Source organism: Amaranthus tricolor, chromosome 9, assembly GCF_026212465.1.
Source record: "Amaranthus tricolor cultivar Red isolate AtriRed21 chromosome 9, ASM2621246v1, whole genome shotgun sequence".
Lineage (NCBI taxonomy): Eukaryota > Viridiplantae > Streptophyta > Magnoliopsida > Caryophyllales > Amaranthaceae > Amaranthus > Amaranthus tricolor.
In genome coordinates, this window is record NC_080055.1 from 28,725,241 (window position 1) to 28,740,989 (window position 15,749).

The window sequence follows — 15,749 nt, forward strand, 5'->3', positions numbered from 1 at the left end:
TATGCAAACTCATATCAACATTGTTATCGAATGAACGCAACAAAGTTTAACAACATTCGATTCTTCGTCACAAACCTTCTATATAACGTCTAATGACTTTACTACTAATGATGAACTCAAAAATAATAGTCCAAATAGGCACGTTAATATGTTTACATCAATTTTTTAAAAATTAATATTTACATAAAGTCGAGATCGAATATTCAGTTAAATCTAAAACCAAATCAAATCCACAAACGCTTTTTAAGTCTCAACTCTAATTCAACTTTAATTTAACATTTATAATTGATCTTTTAATTCTTCAAATTTAAATCCCACTGTTTTTCTTGGATCGAATTCTTCAAATTTACACGACCCGACTTGGCCCGGCCTGTGCCTAGGTATGCTATGCACATCTCTAAACCCAATGAACCAAAAGAGGAAACTGGAAAAAGGATTTCGAAATTTCTCCGAAACTTACTGCTCCAGTAAGTTGCTTCCCGGAAGCAGCCAAGAATTGGAATTATAAACTCATTTTTCGGCGGTCTACTTGAACTAAATCAAGCATTATACTTTGAAATTTGAACATTGTTTCCTTTGAAATTATGGTTTGCTTTGATTGATGAATAAGTGGAGGAAGATTATCTGAACATAATCCGGCCAAGGTAATGTGAAGACATTTAATTTTACTTATTAATCTTTTGTATTGGAAGAACTTCCAATTTTCTTGTTGGGAATTTTTTATTGTGCAGTTGAACTTGTTATTTTCTCTAATATATGATCAATTTGAAGTGTGAAATCCATAATTTATTTATAATTTTATGATTGCCCATTTGTTTTTGATTAGTTTTAGTGATTTCCCTTGTGTTTGATATCGTGAAATCTTTAATTGGAAGCCTAAAGTTCAAGTCTTTTCAAATTGGGGTGTCAAAGAAACTCATTTTCCTTTAGTTTTCCCACTTGATTTTTGTAATTAAAAGGAAATTTGGTGACTTGGGTAATCAATTTTACTAGAAAAGTTATTTGTTTTCTGCTGATGATATTGTTAAGGTATATAAGATATCATAGGGCAACAACCATAAGCTTTACACTTTTTGTTGCGTTGGTTCCTTGGTATCAAAAGCCAACGTGAATCCGAGAGTTGGTCCCTTGACAGATATTTTAGTTTAGACAAATATGCATACTTTTGTTTAGAGAGGCTTAATTATGTTGTTGATTTAAGTTGTTATAATTGATTAGCTATTTATCAAGACTAAATTTTTGTGATTTACTACTGTATTTTCAGTTTGTTTATAGTCTGGTGAATTGAAATGATTGGTAAAACTCCTACAAGTATTTCATAGGAATTAGGGATAATGTGAAGAAAGTAATTTGATATGGATTATAGAAGTAATCATCAGGATAGTGGATACTTGATGTCAAATGCTCGTCTTTTGTAAACCGAAGTTGCTTTTACTATTTGGGGATGTCCTATAGGAAAGTGTTGCACTTTTTTCATGTAGATATGGACTATGGTCAGGTTTCCTTACGGAAATATAATCATTGGCTTATATGGAGAGGTGAGAATAGGATGGTAAGGCAACACTTATTATAATGTGTGTTAGCTAAATCTTGGTGAATATGTAATTATATGTGTTGGTACAATCCCCAGATTGATCATAGTTCCTATGAGCGGCATACACTGGATATGATGATGATGATGATGTGGTACAATGCGACAACTAATTTTCGAATGACTTGTGTTATTTCCTGTTGCTATTGTACTGTCTTTCTTTCTTCTTCAGAGAAAGAAACAAAATAAGTGTTTTGTTTTACAACATTCTTCGATTAAAGATGCGGGCGATGGTTATAATGTGATTTTGTTTGATATTGCTTTTTAACACCTTGGTTCAGGTGTAATTTCTTAAGATTTGGTTTGTGTAAGGTGAATGGAAAGAAAGCAATTTGCTGATTGAAGGAAAAACCGAAAAAGGTCTTCTTGCTTTCTAGCTTACCGAATGTGTGCATATTCAAGACTATTGCCTTATTATATTCTGTGGCCTCATCTTGATGAGGTGCTGAAAAATCATTAGAGGTAGAGATGGCTTCCAGTTTTCGTCGCAACATCCCTACGGTTACAAATCTCGTTCTATATGGTAAACACGCAAAACGTTTTTTCTGTCATGAGTTAATGGTCATGGATGGCCCCGGTCATACTATTGCAAGCTCTGTCTGCCATTCGTTACGCAAAGGCTTGAGCTGGGATATATTGTGCAGAAAATATGATTCGGTGAAATTTGATGCTCCTATTGTTGAGAAAGTACTACTGGAATTGAAGGAACCCCTTGAAGCTAAGCGAGCTTTGAAGTTTTTTCATTGGGTTGCACGTACTAATAAGATCGGTCAAAGTCATCATGAACTCAAGCATTATTGTGTCATTATACATATCTTAGCCCGTGCTCGTCTTGTGAATGATGCCCGCAGTTTGTTAGAATCCATACTGAAAAGAAATGTCGAGGATGAAGTGGATTGTTCTTTGAGATTTTCTGTCGTCGATATGCTACTAAATACCTACAAGATAACCAACTCATGCCCGTTTGTGTTTGACTTGTTGGTGCAATCTTATAGCAAATTACGGATGTTTGGTGCAGCCTTTGATGTTTGTTGTTTCTTAGAGGAGCATGGATTCTCTTTAAGTCTTGTAACATTCAACACTTTGCTTCATTTCATACAAAAATCGCCGGATAACAGCAATTTGATATGGGCGGTTTATGGGCATATGATTCATAATAGAATCTACCCAAATGAAACGACGGTAAGAATAATGATCAATGCATTATGTAAGGCGGGTGAGCTGCAGAAATTTGTCGACATAATAGGTCGAATTCACGGCAAGGGATGCTCACCTGTGGTGATTGTGAACACTAGTTTGGTTTTTCGGATGTTAGAAAAAGGGAGAATTGAGGAAGGACTTCTTGTGCTGAAAAGGGTATTACAGAAACACCTAATACTTGATTCTGTTTCTTACTCTCTTGTGGTTTACGCTAGATTAAGAAGTAGAGATATAAAGTTGGCACACGAAACATATGAACAAATGCTCGGTAGTGGTTTTCACCCGAACTCTTTCATTTATACTATATTCATTGGAGCCTGTTGTGAGGAAGGGAAGGTTGAAGAAGCACTTAACTTGATGGATGAAATGGTAAATATGGGCTTAAACCCGTATGATGATACGTACAATTCTCTTATAATAGGTTGTGCTAAAAGCGGAGCTTTGGCGGAAAGTTTTCGACTTTGTCAAGAAATGATTGAGAGAGATTTGGTTCCGAGCAATTCAGCTTTTAATGAAATGCTGGGAAAATTATGTCAATCGGGAAATGTTAAGGATGCTAATGAGATGTTAACTGTTTGTATGGAGAAAGGGTATTTGCCAGAGGAAGCAACGTTTCTTCATTTGATCGATGGCTATGGACGAGAGGGAAACATTCAGGAGGTTCTTAAATTGTATCATGAAATGGAGTTTAGGTCACTGTCTCCTGGATTACCGATTTTCACATCATTACTAACGACGTTTTGTAAGTGCAGGAAACTGGTTGAAGCAGATAAGTTTCTGGCTATAATGGAAAGTCGGTCGTTATGCCCGAGCATATGCATCTATGATCAACTGATTTCTGCACACCTTGAAGAAGGCAATAAAGAAAGGACTCATCAGCTTTACAAGGAGCTGATTCGGAAAGGCTTGCGGCTTACTCGGCCAATGAACCCTAGCATCTTTTCTTAAGATCTTGACTTCTGAAAGCTTGTTTTCGTTGATGGAGTAATGTACTTGGGTTTCGGGTATTAATATCTGTGAGGTATTGTATCTGCACCCTAATCTAGTTATCTGCTATCATCATATAACATCTTCTTTTCAATAACATTGCATTGCCCGAATGCCATTCAGGGGTCCCACCTAGGTGGGGCTTGGAAGGTTGGATGTACGCAAGGTGTTCAACGGGCTAGGTTGGGTCGGGATGAGTCATGTCAAATTTAAACGGGCCAAGGCGGGTCAAAGCTTGTTTGAACCCGACCCACTTTGACTTTTTGTAAAAAGTTCGTATAATAGTTTTCTTATTTTATGGCCCGTTAAGTCGACCCATCTATGTATATAATAAATCATATAAAAATATAAAAAAAGTAAAATTTTTTTCGCAACCAATTCCTATAATTGTCCAGCCCGGCCGACCTGACCCTTTACACCAAGCCATTTAATGGCCCAACTCGCTAATGACCCGTTAAAATGTGACTCGACCCTTGAACCATTGGGTCGAGCCGCCTCGTTAAACACCTCTAAATGTATGTAATGTTACCCTTGCTAGTTGCTAGTGATAACAAAGAGACAATTTCCTATTGACCCTTAGTAGCAATCAACATTATATTACAACTTCACGTATATTACTAGTACACATGATTTGATGATCCATTTTAATATCGTCCATAATAATTTAGTATGATAGATTAATGCCTTTTAAATCATTTCTCAAATAATCTTTTCATATCATAAATTAATCCCTGTATTAACTGCCATTTAAGTGCCAAATATATTTTCTAAGTTAGCATCCCTAGTGTGCTTGTTTGCTTGCCTGTTCATCAACATTAAAGATGAATCCGGTATCAGGACTTTACCGGCATTATTCCGATTCTACTTTCTTCTTCCAGCACCGGAGACTGGCTTTTTATAAGACAAAGTTTTGGTGTTGCCAACCCATTGTAGAAGACTTTTGGATGGTCAGCCTTAGTGGGTTTTCTGGTTTTAGGTAAATGTTTATGTCTATCTTTGTTCTTTATTTTCCATTTTTGTGTGCCTTTGTAATTTTTTGACCATGATAAACATGCTTTACTTTACTTTTTGGATAAAGAAAGCAACTATGCTCCTGACCAAGACATGCTTCAAAATCTTCTTTCTCCGTTGTCCACCTTATGTCCATTCTCGAGTCTCAATGGGGCCTAAGGTTATAGTTTTTTTTTCATATTATAATGGATTATATCAAAATAACTCATTTAATCAAGTGCATTTCTTATTTATGTAAAGTTACATATATATTTGCTATCAAGGTTCAATTGAAAACAACCTTTTTGTTGTCACCAAGAGTAAGGTTGCGTATTATCCAACCCCAAACCCGTTTAGATAGGAATCACTAAATAGCATTAGGGTAATGGAATATCCACCTTTTCTAATAATTAGTGATGGCCACGAGGTGGATTATCCGGAACCGAACCGGTCCTGAACCACAGAAGAACCGTCCCAGAACCAGAATCCCAAACCCGCCCAGAGAACTGTGCTAATGCATACTATTTTGCTTTTGCATTTGCTTTCTCATTAGATCACTTTGATGGAAATTTATCAAGCACCATAGATTTTTTTCTCTTGCAGTGATCAGATTGCTATACATACTCTTGGTCCTAGGAGTTCATGTTATAAATAGTAAAGAGAGCTGTGCTGTGTGGATTGAACATTGATAATATGTTGGGTTTTTTCCCAGCATTCTGAAAGCTATGTTCCTATTCTAGCTTTCTCCACATTATTAGGACTTGACATGTAGTCGAAAGATGTAGACACTCGAGAAATTAGTAAACTTTGAGGTGCTTTTCATGAATTTCAAAAGATCGTAACGTAACGCCTATTCTTTGTCATTACCGTGCTTTTCCTCAAAACGTGTTTAGTTGACAGTTGATAGTTCATTGCCGAGAGTATGCATCAATTGTAAAACTTTACAGAAAAAAATGCAGCATTATACTTTGATCCTATATATCAATTAGTTGATGATTGATAGTTGATTGTTGATAGCCCGTGTTGTATTGGTGGGGTTCGGAACTAATTCACTTTTTCCGGTGGCATATTTCACTTAAAGCAAGACGAAGGAGAAGGATCGGTAGTTAACAACTTAGATGATCGATAGTTAACAACTTAGATTAAATACACTATCTAGTGGCTGGTGACATCAAAAGGCTTGCTTAAGCCATCAAAACTGACTGCAAGTCTTGTGTATCCATGGTGTGTGTTTTTAGAAGGGGTTGCTTATATATTTGACTATTACGATGTCTAGTGGCAGATCCAGAAAGAAAAATGAGTGATATCAATTTAAGTAAAATAGCTTAATGAGTTTTGATCCTGGTCACATGTGGAAAGCAATACACTAATGAACTCATTTACGGAATATTTACATGTAATATTTGATTTTATTTTGAATTTAAGTGATGTTAACTAACCTCGGTGACATCATACTAGATCTGCCAGTGACGACGTCGTATCTTATTTGAGGGCTAAGGCTTTACTCATTTCATCTCGTTGTCAAATCAGCCGAACAATTTTTACAAGGATAAAGTTGCTTATGTCTAACTCCTTCAAATCCCATCTAAGCGGGAGCCACTTGACATCAGAATAATGGTAATTGCGTCCTTCCTATTATTGCATTTCTAAGTCCTAACAATGCCCTTTTGTATTCTTATCTTTTATGGAAACGGTGTTTTGTCTCGGTTAAACCATGTACTAATTTTTCAGGAGAAACCTAAGTTCGATTTTCATTGCATCCTCCCTTTGCCTCAACCTATCCGGAATCCTTGCTTTAATCATCATCATCATACTCGGTGTATCCTGCCCATAAGAACTATGATCAAGGTTTAAGGAGAGCAAGAAGGCGACAACTCATACCCATAAAGGAAGATTCGAGTCTTTAATGATATAAACAACGTTCTTCGTTCAAAACTGTGATGTGGGACCGGACCTCAGAATTAAACAACTGAATTATGGTTGTATTCTGGCATCCTCAACATTCCTCATCATGGAGGTGGAAGATTCAAAGTTTAAAGGAGCTTGGATTGTGAGTCATAGTGGACTAAATCAAGAGCTTCCCATAATCTAGAAATAGTACGGTGTAGTTTTCTTATTGATTTACTATTCTTTTGTTTATGCAAACTATATATCATTGTGTTGAAATGTAAACCTACTCATTAAAATTTGTCTATTTTGACTCTTTTTTTTTTAAGTATATTATGTCATTATTTTATTCGAGACGCACTTTATTTCTAATCAATTTTTATATTTTAAATAAGTATTTCTTGTTCAAGCATCAAAATCGGTATATTGGTTCATTTTGTTTAAAAATATTTTTATCAATTATATTCAATTTAATTAATTCAAATAGCCATTAATTTCGGTCTCTTGGAAGCAAACAAGCTTTGCGTTAAATTCAAGATCACTATCAATGATGTGCACGGGCAATATTATAATAGCAATAAATAATAGCAGCCCTGTGCCCTGTCACAGAGTTTAGCTGTATTTATTATGTTTTATTGATTTCTTTTAAAGAGACGACTTCACATTCTTATTTTTTCTTTAATTTGTATTAATTAGACTATTTAACCTATATATTTAATGTGTGTTTCGAAAAGAGATTTTTAATTATGCCCAACTAAAGACATAATAGAAGTTAAAATAATAGATTGGATAAGGCAAAACCGACAATAATAAAAACTAATTTTAATTTGATGAATTTTATCCAGATCATCCAAAGGACCAAAATCACAAATTTCATAGGACTGAATTATAATAAATTTGAATTTGGCGTCGTTTAGAAAAGTTAGGTCAACTTTAGTGGCTTAATTAATTAGTCATATACTCATATTCTAGACGTGCCAAATTACAACAGTTTTTATACTTCTATTAATTTTATGGAGTATTTTTTTTGAATGTTGGTTTTAGGTGTTAGGCATTTGTTTTGGACTGTAGTATTTATTTTTATTTTGACTATTGCTGACGTGGGAATCTAGATATCCAATTAATACCTAATTTTTTTACACTTATAAACTATTTTTTTTTAAGTACAATCAATTTAATGAAGAAAAAATATAAATGATTTCTAAAAAACTAATTTTATAAAAGTTAAAAATTTTCTTATATGAATTTTTTTTTCATTTACAACACACTTTATGCTTTAATAATTAATAAAGAACTAATTTATATTGACATTAATCATACTTGCACATAATTAATAAGCTTAGTCCTAATAAAGGTGTAACAAGAAAAATAGCTTCCCACGTCAAAACTCTTGAATTTTGATTACGTAAAATGTGTGGTTATGAGCTAGGTAAATATTAGTGTTGCCTAAGACAAGTACCTATGGGCTGCCTGCATCGAAATTGTCGCACAAAGATCCAGTTATGTAGTTATACGTTCCATTTAATTGTGTCGCCTATACAGTAAATGTAGATCTATTTCGTCTCCTTGTCGCCCTAAGTATGGGCGACATATTTATGTGTTGTCCAAAATGTTATTTTTTGTAGTGATATATATAGTCATATAATTCTCTACATAATCAAATCATAGTCTTCTATACTCGGATTCGATTATGTTAAATTTAGTGATGATGATGTATATAATAAGCTTACTTTTTTCTAATCACAAATGAAGAGAATAAAAATTAAACCACTAAACTTAAAAAAATCCCAATTCGTATGATATATTGATTTAGCTAATTAAGAAAGAATGGTATATCCATATTTAAATTTATACCCTATAGTATACTACTTTTGTATAATTTGTACACTACTTTTTGCAAAAATGTATGCTAAAATCACTAATTAATATCATGTACAATAACATTAAGAGATTAATATATAATAACACACAGTCTAATTAAAATGGCCTCTTCAAATCCTTGAAATCTGTAGATTCTATGCATTCAACCTTATCCCTACAAAGATTCAATAGCTTCAATAATTTAGTAACCTTTTCTTTAGTCCTCTCATTGATATTCCAACCTACTTGTAAAATCAACAATAATTTTTGAAATGCACCCACTTGAAGAGCTTCAACTATAACCCCACCATTTTCTCTTTTTTCGTTTTCGCAAAGCCTGAAAAGTATAGACACCGAAAACTCGGTTGCTAAATCGGAAACTCTTAGTATCTTTTTAACCACTACTGGCACGGTCAGTGCGTGGTTGTAAGCCGCCTCTCGGCCTTTTTCGGACCGGCAAAGGCCATCGAGGACTCCTAGGGCTTTCTCACAAATGCTTTTATCAGCATTGACAAGTATGTCCAAAATTGATGTCACTAAACCCATTTCAATAAACTTCCCTATGATAACACCCTTGTTTAAGGATATTATATAAGGTGTTATCATATTGTATATAATTACTAGAGAAGCTTTTGTTGAGGATAGACAAATGGGTTCTTTAATTAGTTTGACTAATTCGTCCATTGCTTCTTCTGATTCAGTTAATTTATCAACAACCGTTTCTTGATCATCTTTATGGCTTGAAATAAGTTCTTTAAGGATTAAAATTGCGTTTCGCCTTCTTGATAAATCTCCGCGCTTAAGAAACCAAACCAAACGCTCTAGAGATTTTGGTGACCTAAGGCTAACCTCGGCTTCTGATTCAAAAGGAGTGATTGAGCTAAGAACAATCATAATTTCCTCTAGTAGTGAAATGACGATTTCGTCCTCATTATCGGCGAAAGATTGAAATGCAAGTGCTAGGGTTTTCCCTACTCCATTCGCTACAATGCACTTTTTATTCCGCTCACTTTGCTTCATTTCTTTACTAATTTTCTCTACTAATTCTCGGCACTCTTGTGGGGTCTGTGTTTTGGAGATTTTCTCCAAGACGGATCCCACCTCATCCGAGCTGATAGGAACCCTAGGAGTAGGGATCCGTTCAACACCATAAGACTTATTCTCAACGCACCAATCTTGAATCATACTTCGAATACTATGATTCGGGATAGGTTCAAGAGATTTCAAGACTTGTTTAGTCATAGGACATGTTACGTTACCGGCGTCTATCCACTTCTCAATACTTTCTCTATCGTACGTAATTCCCGTCGATAAAGTCACCGGATCCTTCATTATATCTAACGATATCGGACACCGGAAATGATTCGGAATTATGAGTTCCGTCGGTTTTTTCTTCGAACCACCTTCGCCTCTGGCACCACCTCGATTCGCCCTCTTTCTCCTCCATGAAGAAATCATTTTTACAGCTTATATATAAAAAATTATCAAGAAAAAAAATAAGTATATTGATTTTATTTATGGGTTTGTTGAATGTGATAAACAAGAATAAGTTTTGAATGAATATTATGTTATTGGGGAGTATATATATATATGGGGTAGGTTATAATCTTATATAGAATACGCGGTACTTAATATGAAGAAAATCATACAAGATATATTATATAATAAATAATAATTAATTAAAATAAAGAAAGTAATGACCAAAGACTATTTAATAAGGGAGAAATATAGAATGTTTATAAACGTTATTAAGTTCAAACAAAGGGGGAGAAGATTTGAAAGTTTGACCGTTGAAAGTTTGAAATGGTTAATCAAAACAAGAGGAGAGAGAAAGAGTCAAAGAAGACGTTGATTTGGTATAATGCCATACCATACAAATTTGAGAATGAATCAACGTGAATAGTGGCGAGGTCGGTGCATGCATGGAAATGCTATTGCTAAAGTCTTGTCTAGCTAGCTAGTTTCATCATATCATTATCTACCATGGTCCATGTTAGTTAAATTTTAAGCCGATTTAAAATTAATTTGAAATTTAATTGCAAATTAATAGTTTATAATTCGAAATTCTTTAGTTGGGTATTTGTTAAAGCTGAAAAAAAAGTAGATTAATAAGATAAAAGTCAATGAAAAAGTTATTCATATCTATATAATTTTGATTTATTTTGAGGTTTTCAACTGATTTAATTCAAAAGACATTTTCCAAACACAATTTTGGTTATTTGACCAACCGAAATAAATTACTAAAATGAGTTTAGTAAATGGCGTTTAAATTAGCTGAAAAGTTAAATTCCAATAATTACTCTTTGCAGTTTTAATATTTTTGTTGGGTTTTTAGCCTAATTTTTATCGATCAAAAAATATATACACAAAATAATAATGTTATAACCTTAATCCCAAAAAATTAGAATTATAAACCGAATACTATACATAAATTGAAAAATAAGTAAACTGAATAACCGATTGCCAACAACCAATACCTAACCCTGAAATTATCTCAATATTGGGATAGACGGAGCAAAGTGAGAGATGAAACCAATTTTACATGTTACAATTTAGGCAACTTTCATATTTGATGAAATTACAATCTTAATGTGAAATGAAATATTGAGATTGTCATTAATATCCAAAACTTATACTCCAAAGTGGTACTAATAGAGTCACCATAGTACTAGCAAATTCTTTTAGTTTCATACTCCCTCCATCACTCCACACATGTGATATTTAATTTGGCATACATATCAATATACTTTTTATTTTTAAACAAACATATCAATACACTTATTCAAACTTAACGACTTTATATATATATATATATATATATATATATATATATATATATATATATATATATATATATATATTAATTATTGTTGTAGGTTAAACTTATGATGTAGGCCGGTAAATAAATGCAAGAAGAACTTCTTTGGAGAAAATTTTGAGTCATGGGACTCTTTTACCGCATCCTCTTTTATGGGTATGGATTGCTGTTTTTATGAGCGGGATACACTGTATGATGATGATAATTGCATTGAGATAAATCAAATAAGTACTACTTTTCAAGAAATATTATGTGTTTAGTTTTCTCCTATTTCTCTCTTTTCCTCATTTTACTGTATAATAAAAAATTTAAAAGTTAAAAGTAGAATATAAATTTTCAATAATTGATAATATTTGGTATAATTTATTTTGTTTTTTCGGCGTGACGCGCAAAGAGCACGCATTCAACTTTAGTTTAGTGAGCTACCTGAAATATGTGCGCAAACTGTACGCTTTTGTTGTTGAATGCTTACGGCCAATTCTTTTGAATTCAATAAATTCTAACTTATTAACTTCTATTTTATTAATTAATTCCCACGGACTTTATTACATGACAAAACAATTCACACGTTACAACTTACAAGTCAGTCATTTGATTCAAATTACCGTGTAGAGATGGCCATTTCAAATTCTTGGCTTTCATACAATTTCTTTAGCTTTGCCCCAACTAAGGATGCAATGGGTCGGATTCGGCTCGGATTATACATACTCTAACTTTGCTTCGGATTTTAGTCGAACTTTTTTTTTCAGTCCACCTCCACTCGGAGTCGGATTATGCATACTCTAAGTTTGCCCCGACTCGGACTCTCGGACCTCCAACGGAGTCGGATTATTATCAAACTTTATCGTTGTGATATTGTACTAATGATTTAAAGCATACGAAGTTAACAAAATATATTTTTCAAATATATTTTTCAAATACAATTTAACAAAAAAATATGTACTTTGAATTCAAGTTTAACATGAGAAATATTCCTAATACTACAATTTAACAAAATTTTCTCGCATTTTGATTTGGCGTGTTTTATTTCTCTTGATCTGATTTGTCGTATTTTGATTGATTGATCTAAATAAAAATACCAAGTAGTTTTTCAAAATCGAAAATTACAATTAGTATGAGAGAGAGCTTGAATTAGTCACGTCTAGACTTTTAAAGGAAACAAATTATTGGGTTAAAAGTCAAATTAAAGTCGAATTTCCTTCAGGGTCGAAGTCGGGTCGGAGTGTTGGATTTTTAATAAGTCCAACTCCGGTCCGTCTCTAACTCGGATTCGGATCGTGAAGTCGGAGTTGGAGTCGGATAACCTTTTCCTCGGACTCGAATCGAATTATTTTCCTCGGGTCGAGTCGAACTAGGGTCGGATTTGGACTGAATTGTCATCCCTAGCCCCAACACTTGCTTATTTTTAAGTTATTCGACTCCTAAGGTCAAATAGTTAAACTTAGTCTAAAAAATATAGAAATGTATTTAGAATTATTTAAATAAAATTAATTTTTAATTGTATAATAAATTTGATCTAGAGCGAATCTGACGGCTGTGGAACAAAACTAGTAAGTTTGGATCTTAAATGAATTTAAAGAGAGGTTATGGATTGAGTTTGGCCGTTTGGGTTTGAAGACCTTAAATTCAAATTCAGACCCATTTATTTTTTGAACCCGAAGTCAAACTCGGGTCCATTAGGTCTCAAAAAATTGGACCCTGACACTATAAATAAGGGCGGATCTAAGTCGATTTCTAACTTTTGTTAGTTAGTATATTATTATTTAAAGTGATATAATATGTAAGAGATAGTACTACTCATAAATGTATTATGTTTCATGTTTTTAAATTATCATATGTAATATTGTACTATGGTTCATACGCTTTTGGTGTATGATTTGAAATATTATACTATACTTTATACATTAGCATTTGATTATCTATTTTAAATACATAAGTTAAATATATAATTTGTAATTATGTTTTGAAATATTGTACTATATTTCTTACATCACCCTATTTATTAAATTATGTATCACAACATTTCAATATAATTTTTTTGTCTTAATTATTAATAATTACTTTGAATAATTTGTGTGACAATTTAAACGATTTCTGTAATTATATAAGTGACTTTAACTTTTTTGTCTAGTTTTTCACATATATGTTTTAATATAATTGTATAATAAACTAATTATTCACTTTGATAACTATATTACTATAACAAATACTATAAATATTTATTAATTAAGTTTATTTTGTAAGTGAATTAATTTTAATAATAATAATATCAATATTTATAGCACCCGTACTTAAAATGAAATTTATCTAGTTCGTAATAAATTACATATATTAAGGAGAATCTAGGCTCATATCAATTTAAATGTGAACTTCCTATTAATATTCTATTGTATAAAATATAACACAATAAAACATTACCTTGTCTATTTGAGTCAAAATTATTGTACAGGTAGCATTTTTACTTGAAACAAGTTATCATGTCCTATACATCGACTTTACTTTCGGTAGAAACGCTATCTAGGTCAACAATATTGGGCCGAAGCTAAAAAAAACTTATTTTGAAAATAATTTATCATGAAATATATTTTCAATGGCCTCTTTATTGAGAGACCGTCCTTTTTAAAGACGGTTCTCAAAAGCCCCGCCTATTAAGTTAATTTAAAAAAAAACTGACACGTTTGAGTAAGTGTAATGTGAAAAGTCACATTATATATATTTGGAGTTATAGCAACATTTATTTGGGATTATAACATAATATATTTGGTGTTATACCAGAATATATTTGAGGATTATAACATAATGTATTTGAGGTTATAACATAATATATAGGAGGTTATAACAACATATATTTGTTGTCATAACATACTCCCTCCAATCCTTTAATTTAGTCTCATTTCCTTGGGCACGCATATTAAGGGTTGTGTGGGGTCCATGTAAATGGTGGTAGTTGGGTATTTTTAAGTAAGTGGATTAATTGTTAATGATTCCCTCTTTTTGATTAATAAAGTACATAGAATGAATTTTGGAGGGAAAATTGGGTTTGACATTGTTTGAGACTTAATTGAAATTAATACATTTCCGAAATTTTTATAATTATACAACCATTAAACTACTTAAATTAAATTACAGAAAATTACATCAAATAAATTACAAAAACCGTCAAAATCATAAAATAAGCTAAGTCTTCAATACTTCCTTGATTTCTTCAACGTTTTTTGAACGGCAATTGAAAACGAGCAACCCTCTCGCCACATGCGCATGCGGATATTAAATCTTTCGTTGACTTCAGATTTATAAAAAAACAAACACGGTATGCATTTAGTGTTCAAAATTAATTAGATAACTACAAAAAATCTAAATGTTTTCATTTTGAAAGGAAGCCATCAATGACAGTGGAACAAAAATAAGCTAATCAAAAGATTGAAACCATGAAACTGGAAGATTGAAAAAAAATGAAAAGAAGCCAACAATGAAAAGAAGATAAATACAGTAAAGGGAAAACAAGCCATCAATCCAATGAGTTGACAATTAGTAACACAGTAAAGGGAAACCAAAAAATTAATGTCAATGGCGCCAAGGTTAAAAAAAATGGTGCCCATAGATAACAAATTATGTATATAACACAGCATTAAGTGAAGATATCAAACACTTCATTTAATTTCCACCAACTTCAATACAGTATATACAATGGGAAAAAAAAAAGATGTAGATAATTTAACTAAGACTCAAATAATGCATGAGCTTTTAACGTCAGCAAACAGTAATGGGAAGCTACAACACGGGTTCATCAATGAAATTGCGAAGAAGTACGATTTGCATAGGAGGACAATCGGAAGGATATGGAGACAGATTCGGGATCAAAAAAAAAAACAAAGTTCCAATTAATGTCAACAATAAGAAGACAGTGACCAACGGTAGACCTGCAGTCCCCTTTGATGAAAACAAATTCAAATCAATTGAAAAAGTGAAGAAGACAACTTTAAGATCACTTTCAAGGGCCATGGAAGTTAGCTACAGCACAGTATGCAAATGGAAAAAAAACAGGTACTTTCTAAAGCACACCAACGCAATCAAACCGTTACTTACAGACAAAAATAAACTCGACAGGTTAATTTTTTGTCTTAGTAGTTGCATTTTAGATGAGCAAACAAGCAACTTCACATTTAATGAAATGACAAATGTAGTCCACATTGATGAAAAGTTGTTTTACATTACAAGGACACAACAAACATTTTATCTAACTCTAGATGAAATACAGCCACATAGAGAAATCCAATCTAAAAGATTTATCCCCAAGATCATGTTTATGTGTGTCGTTGCAAGACCAATCTTTTCTATTGAAGGTGAGATGATATTTGATGGAAAGATAGGCATTTTTCCTTTCACACATGAAGTGGCAGCACAAAGTGCGCTGGA

The 15,749-nt window shown here is 32.7% G+C and overlaps 2 protein-coding genes across 9 annotated transcripts; one reads left to right on the plus strand and one right to left on the minus strand.

The window, feature by feature from the left end:
• The first annotated feature begins 310 nt into the window (after positions 1–310).
• On the plus strand, positions 311–7,004 carry LOC130823497 (pentatricopeptide repeat-containing protein At1g66345, mitochondrial). 8 transcript variants are annotated; one of them, XM_057688119.1, is made up of 5 exons: positions 311–644; positions 1,873–3,812; positions 4,616–4,754; positions 6,227–6,385; positions 6,500–7,004. In XM_057688119.1, exon 2 carries the CDS (start codon positions 2,060–2,062, stop codon positions 3,737–3,739), a length of 1,680 nt encoding a protein of 559 aa, XP_057544102.1. In that variant the 5' UTR covers positions 311–644; positions 1,873–2,059; the 3' UTR covers positions 3,740–3,812; positions 4,616–4,754; positions 6,227–6,385; positions 6,500–7,004. The 8 variants fall into 8 exon arrangements, with proteins under 8 accessions (XP_057544102.1, XP_057544106.1, XP_057544105.1 ...); XM_057688123.1 differs by having other exon boundaries at positions 4,657–4,754; XM_057688118.1 differs by having other exon boundaries at positions 374–644; positions 1,631–4,754.
• Positions 7,005–8,440: 1,436 nt separating this feature from the next.
• Positions 8,441–10,112, minus strand: LOC130823499 (U-box domain-containing protein 21-like). The gene has a single exon (XM_057688124.1). It carries the CDS (start codon positions 9,971–9,973, stop codon positions 8,633–8,635), a length of 1,341 nt encoding a protein of 446 aa, XP_057544107.1. The 5' UTR covers positions 9,974–10,112; the 3' UTR covers positions 8,441–8,632.
• Positions 10,113–15,749: the final 5,637 nt, after the last annotated feature.

What these genes read in the sequence shown, in the direction of transcription:
- LOC130823497 (XM_057688122.1), top strand. Translation starts at nt 2,060, where the DNA reads ATGGCTTCCAGTTTTCGTCGCAACATCCCTACGGTTACAAATCTCGTT.
- LOC130823499 (XM_057688124.1), bottom strand. Translation starts at nt 9,973, where the DNA reads ATGATTTCTTCATGGAGGAGAAAGAGGGCGAATCGAGGTGGTGCCAGA.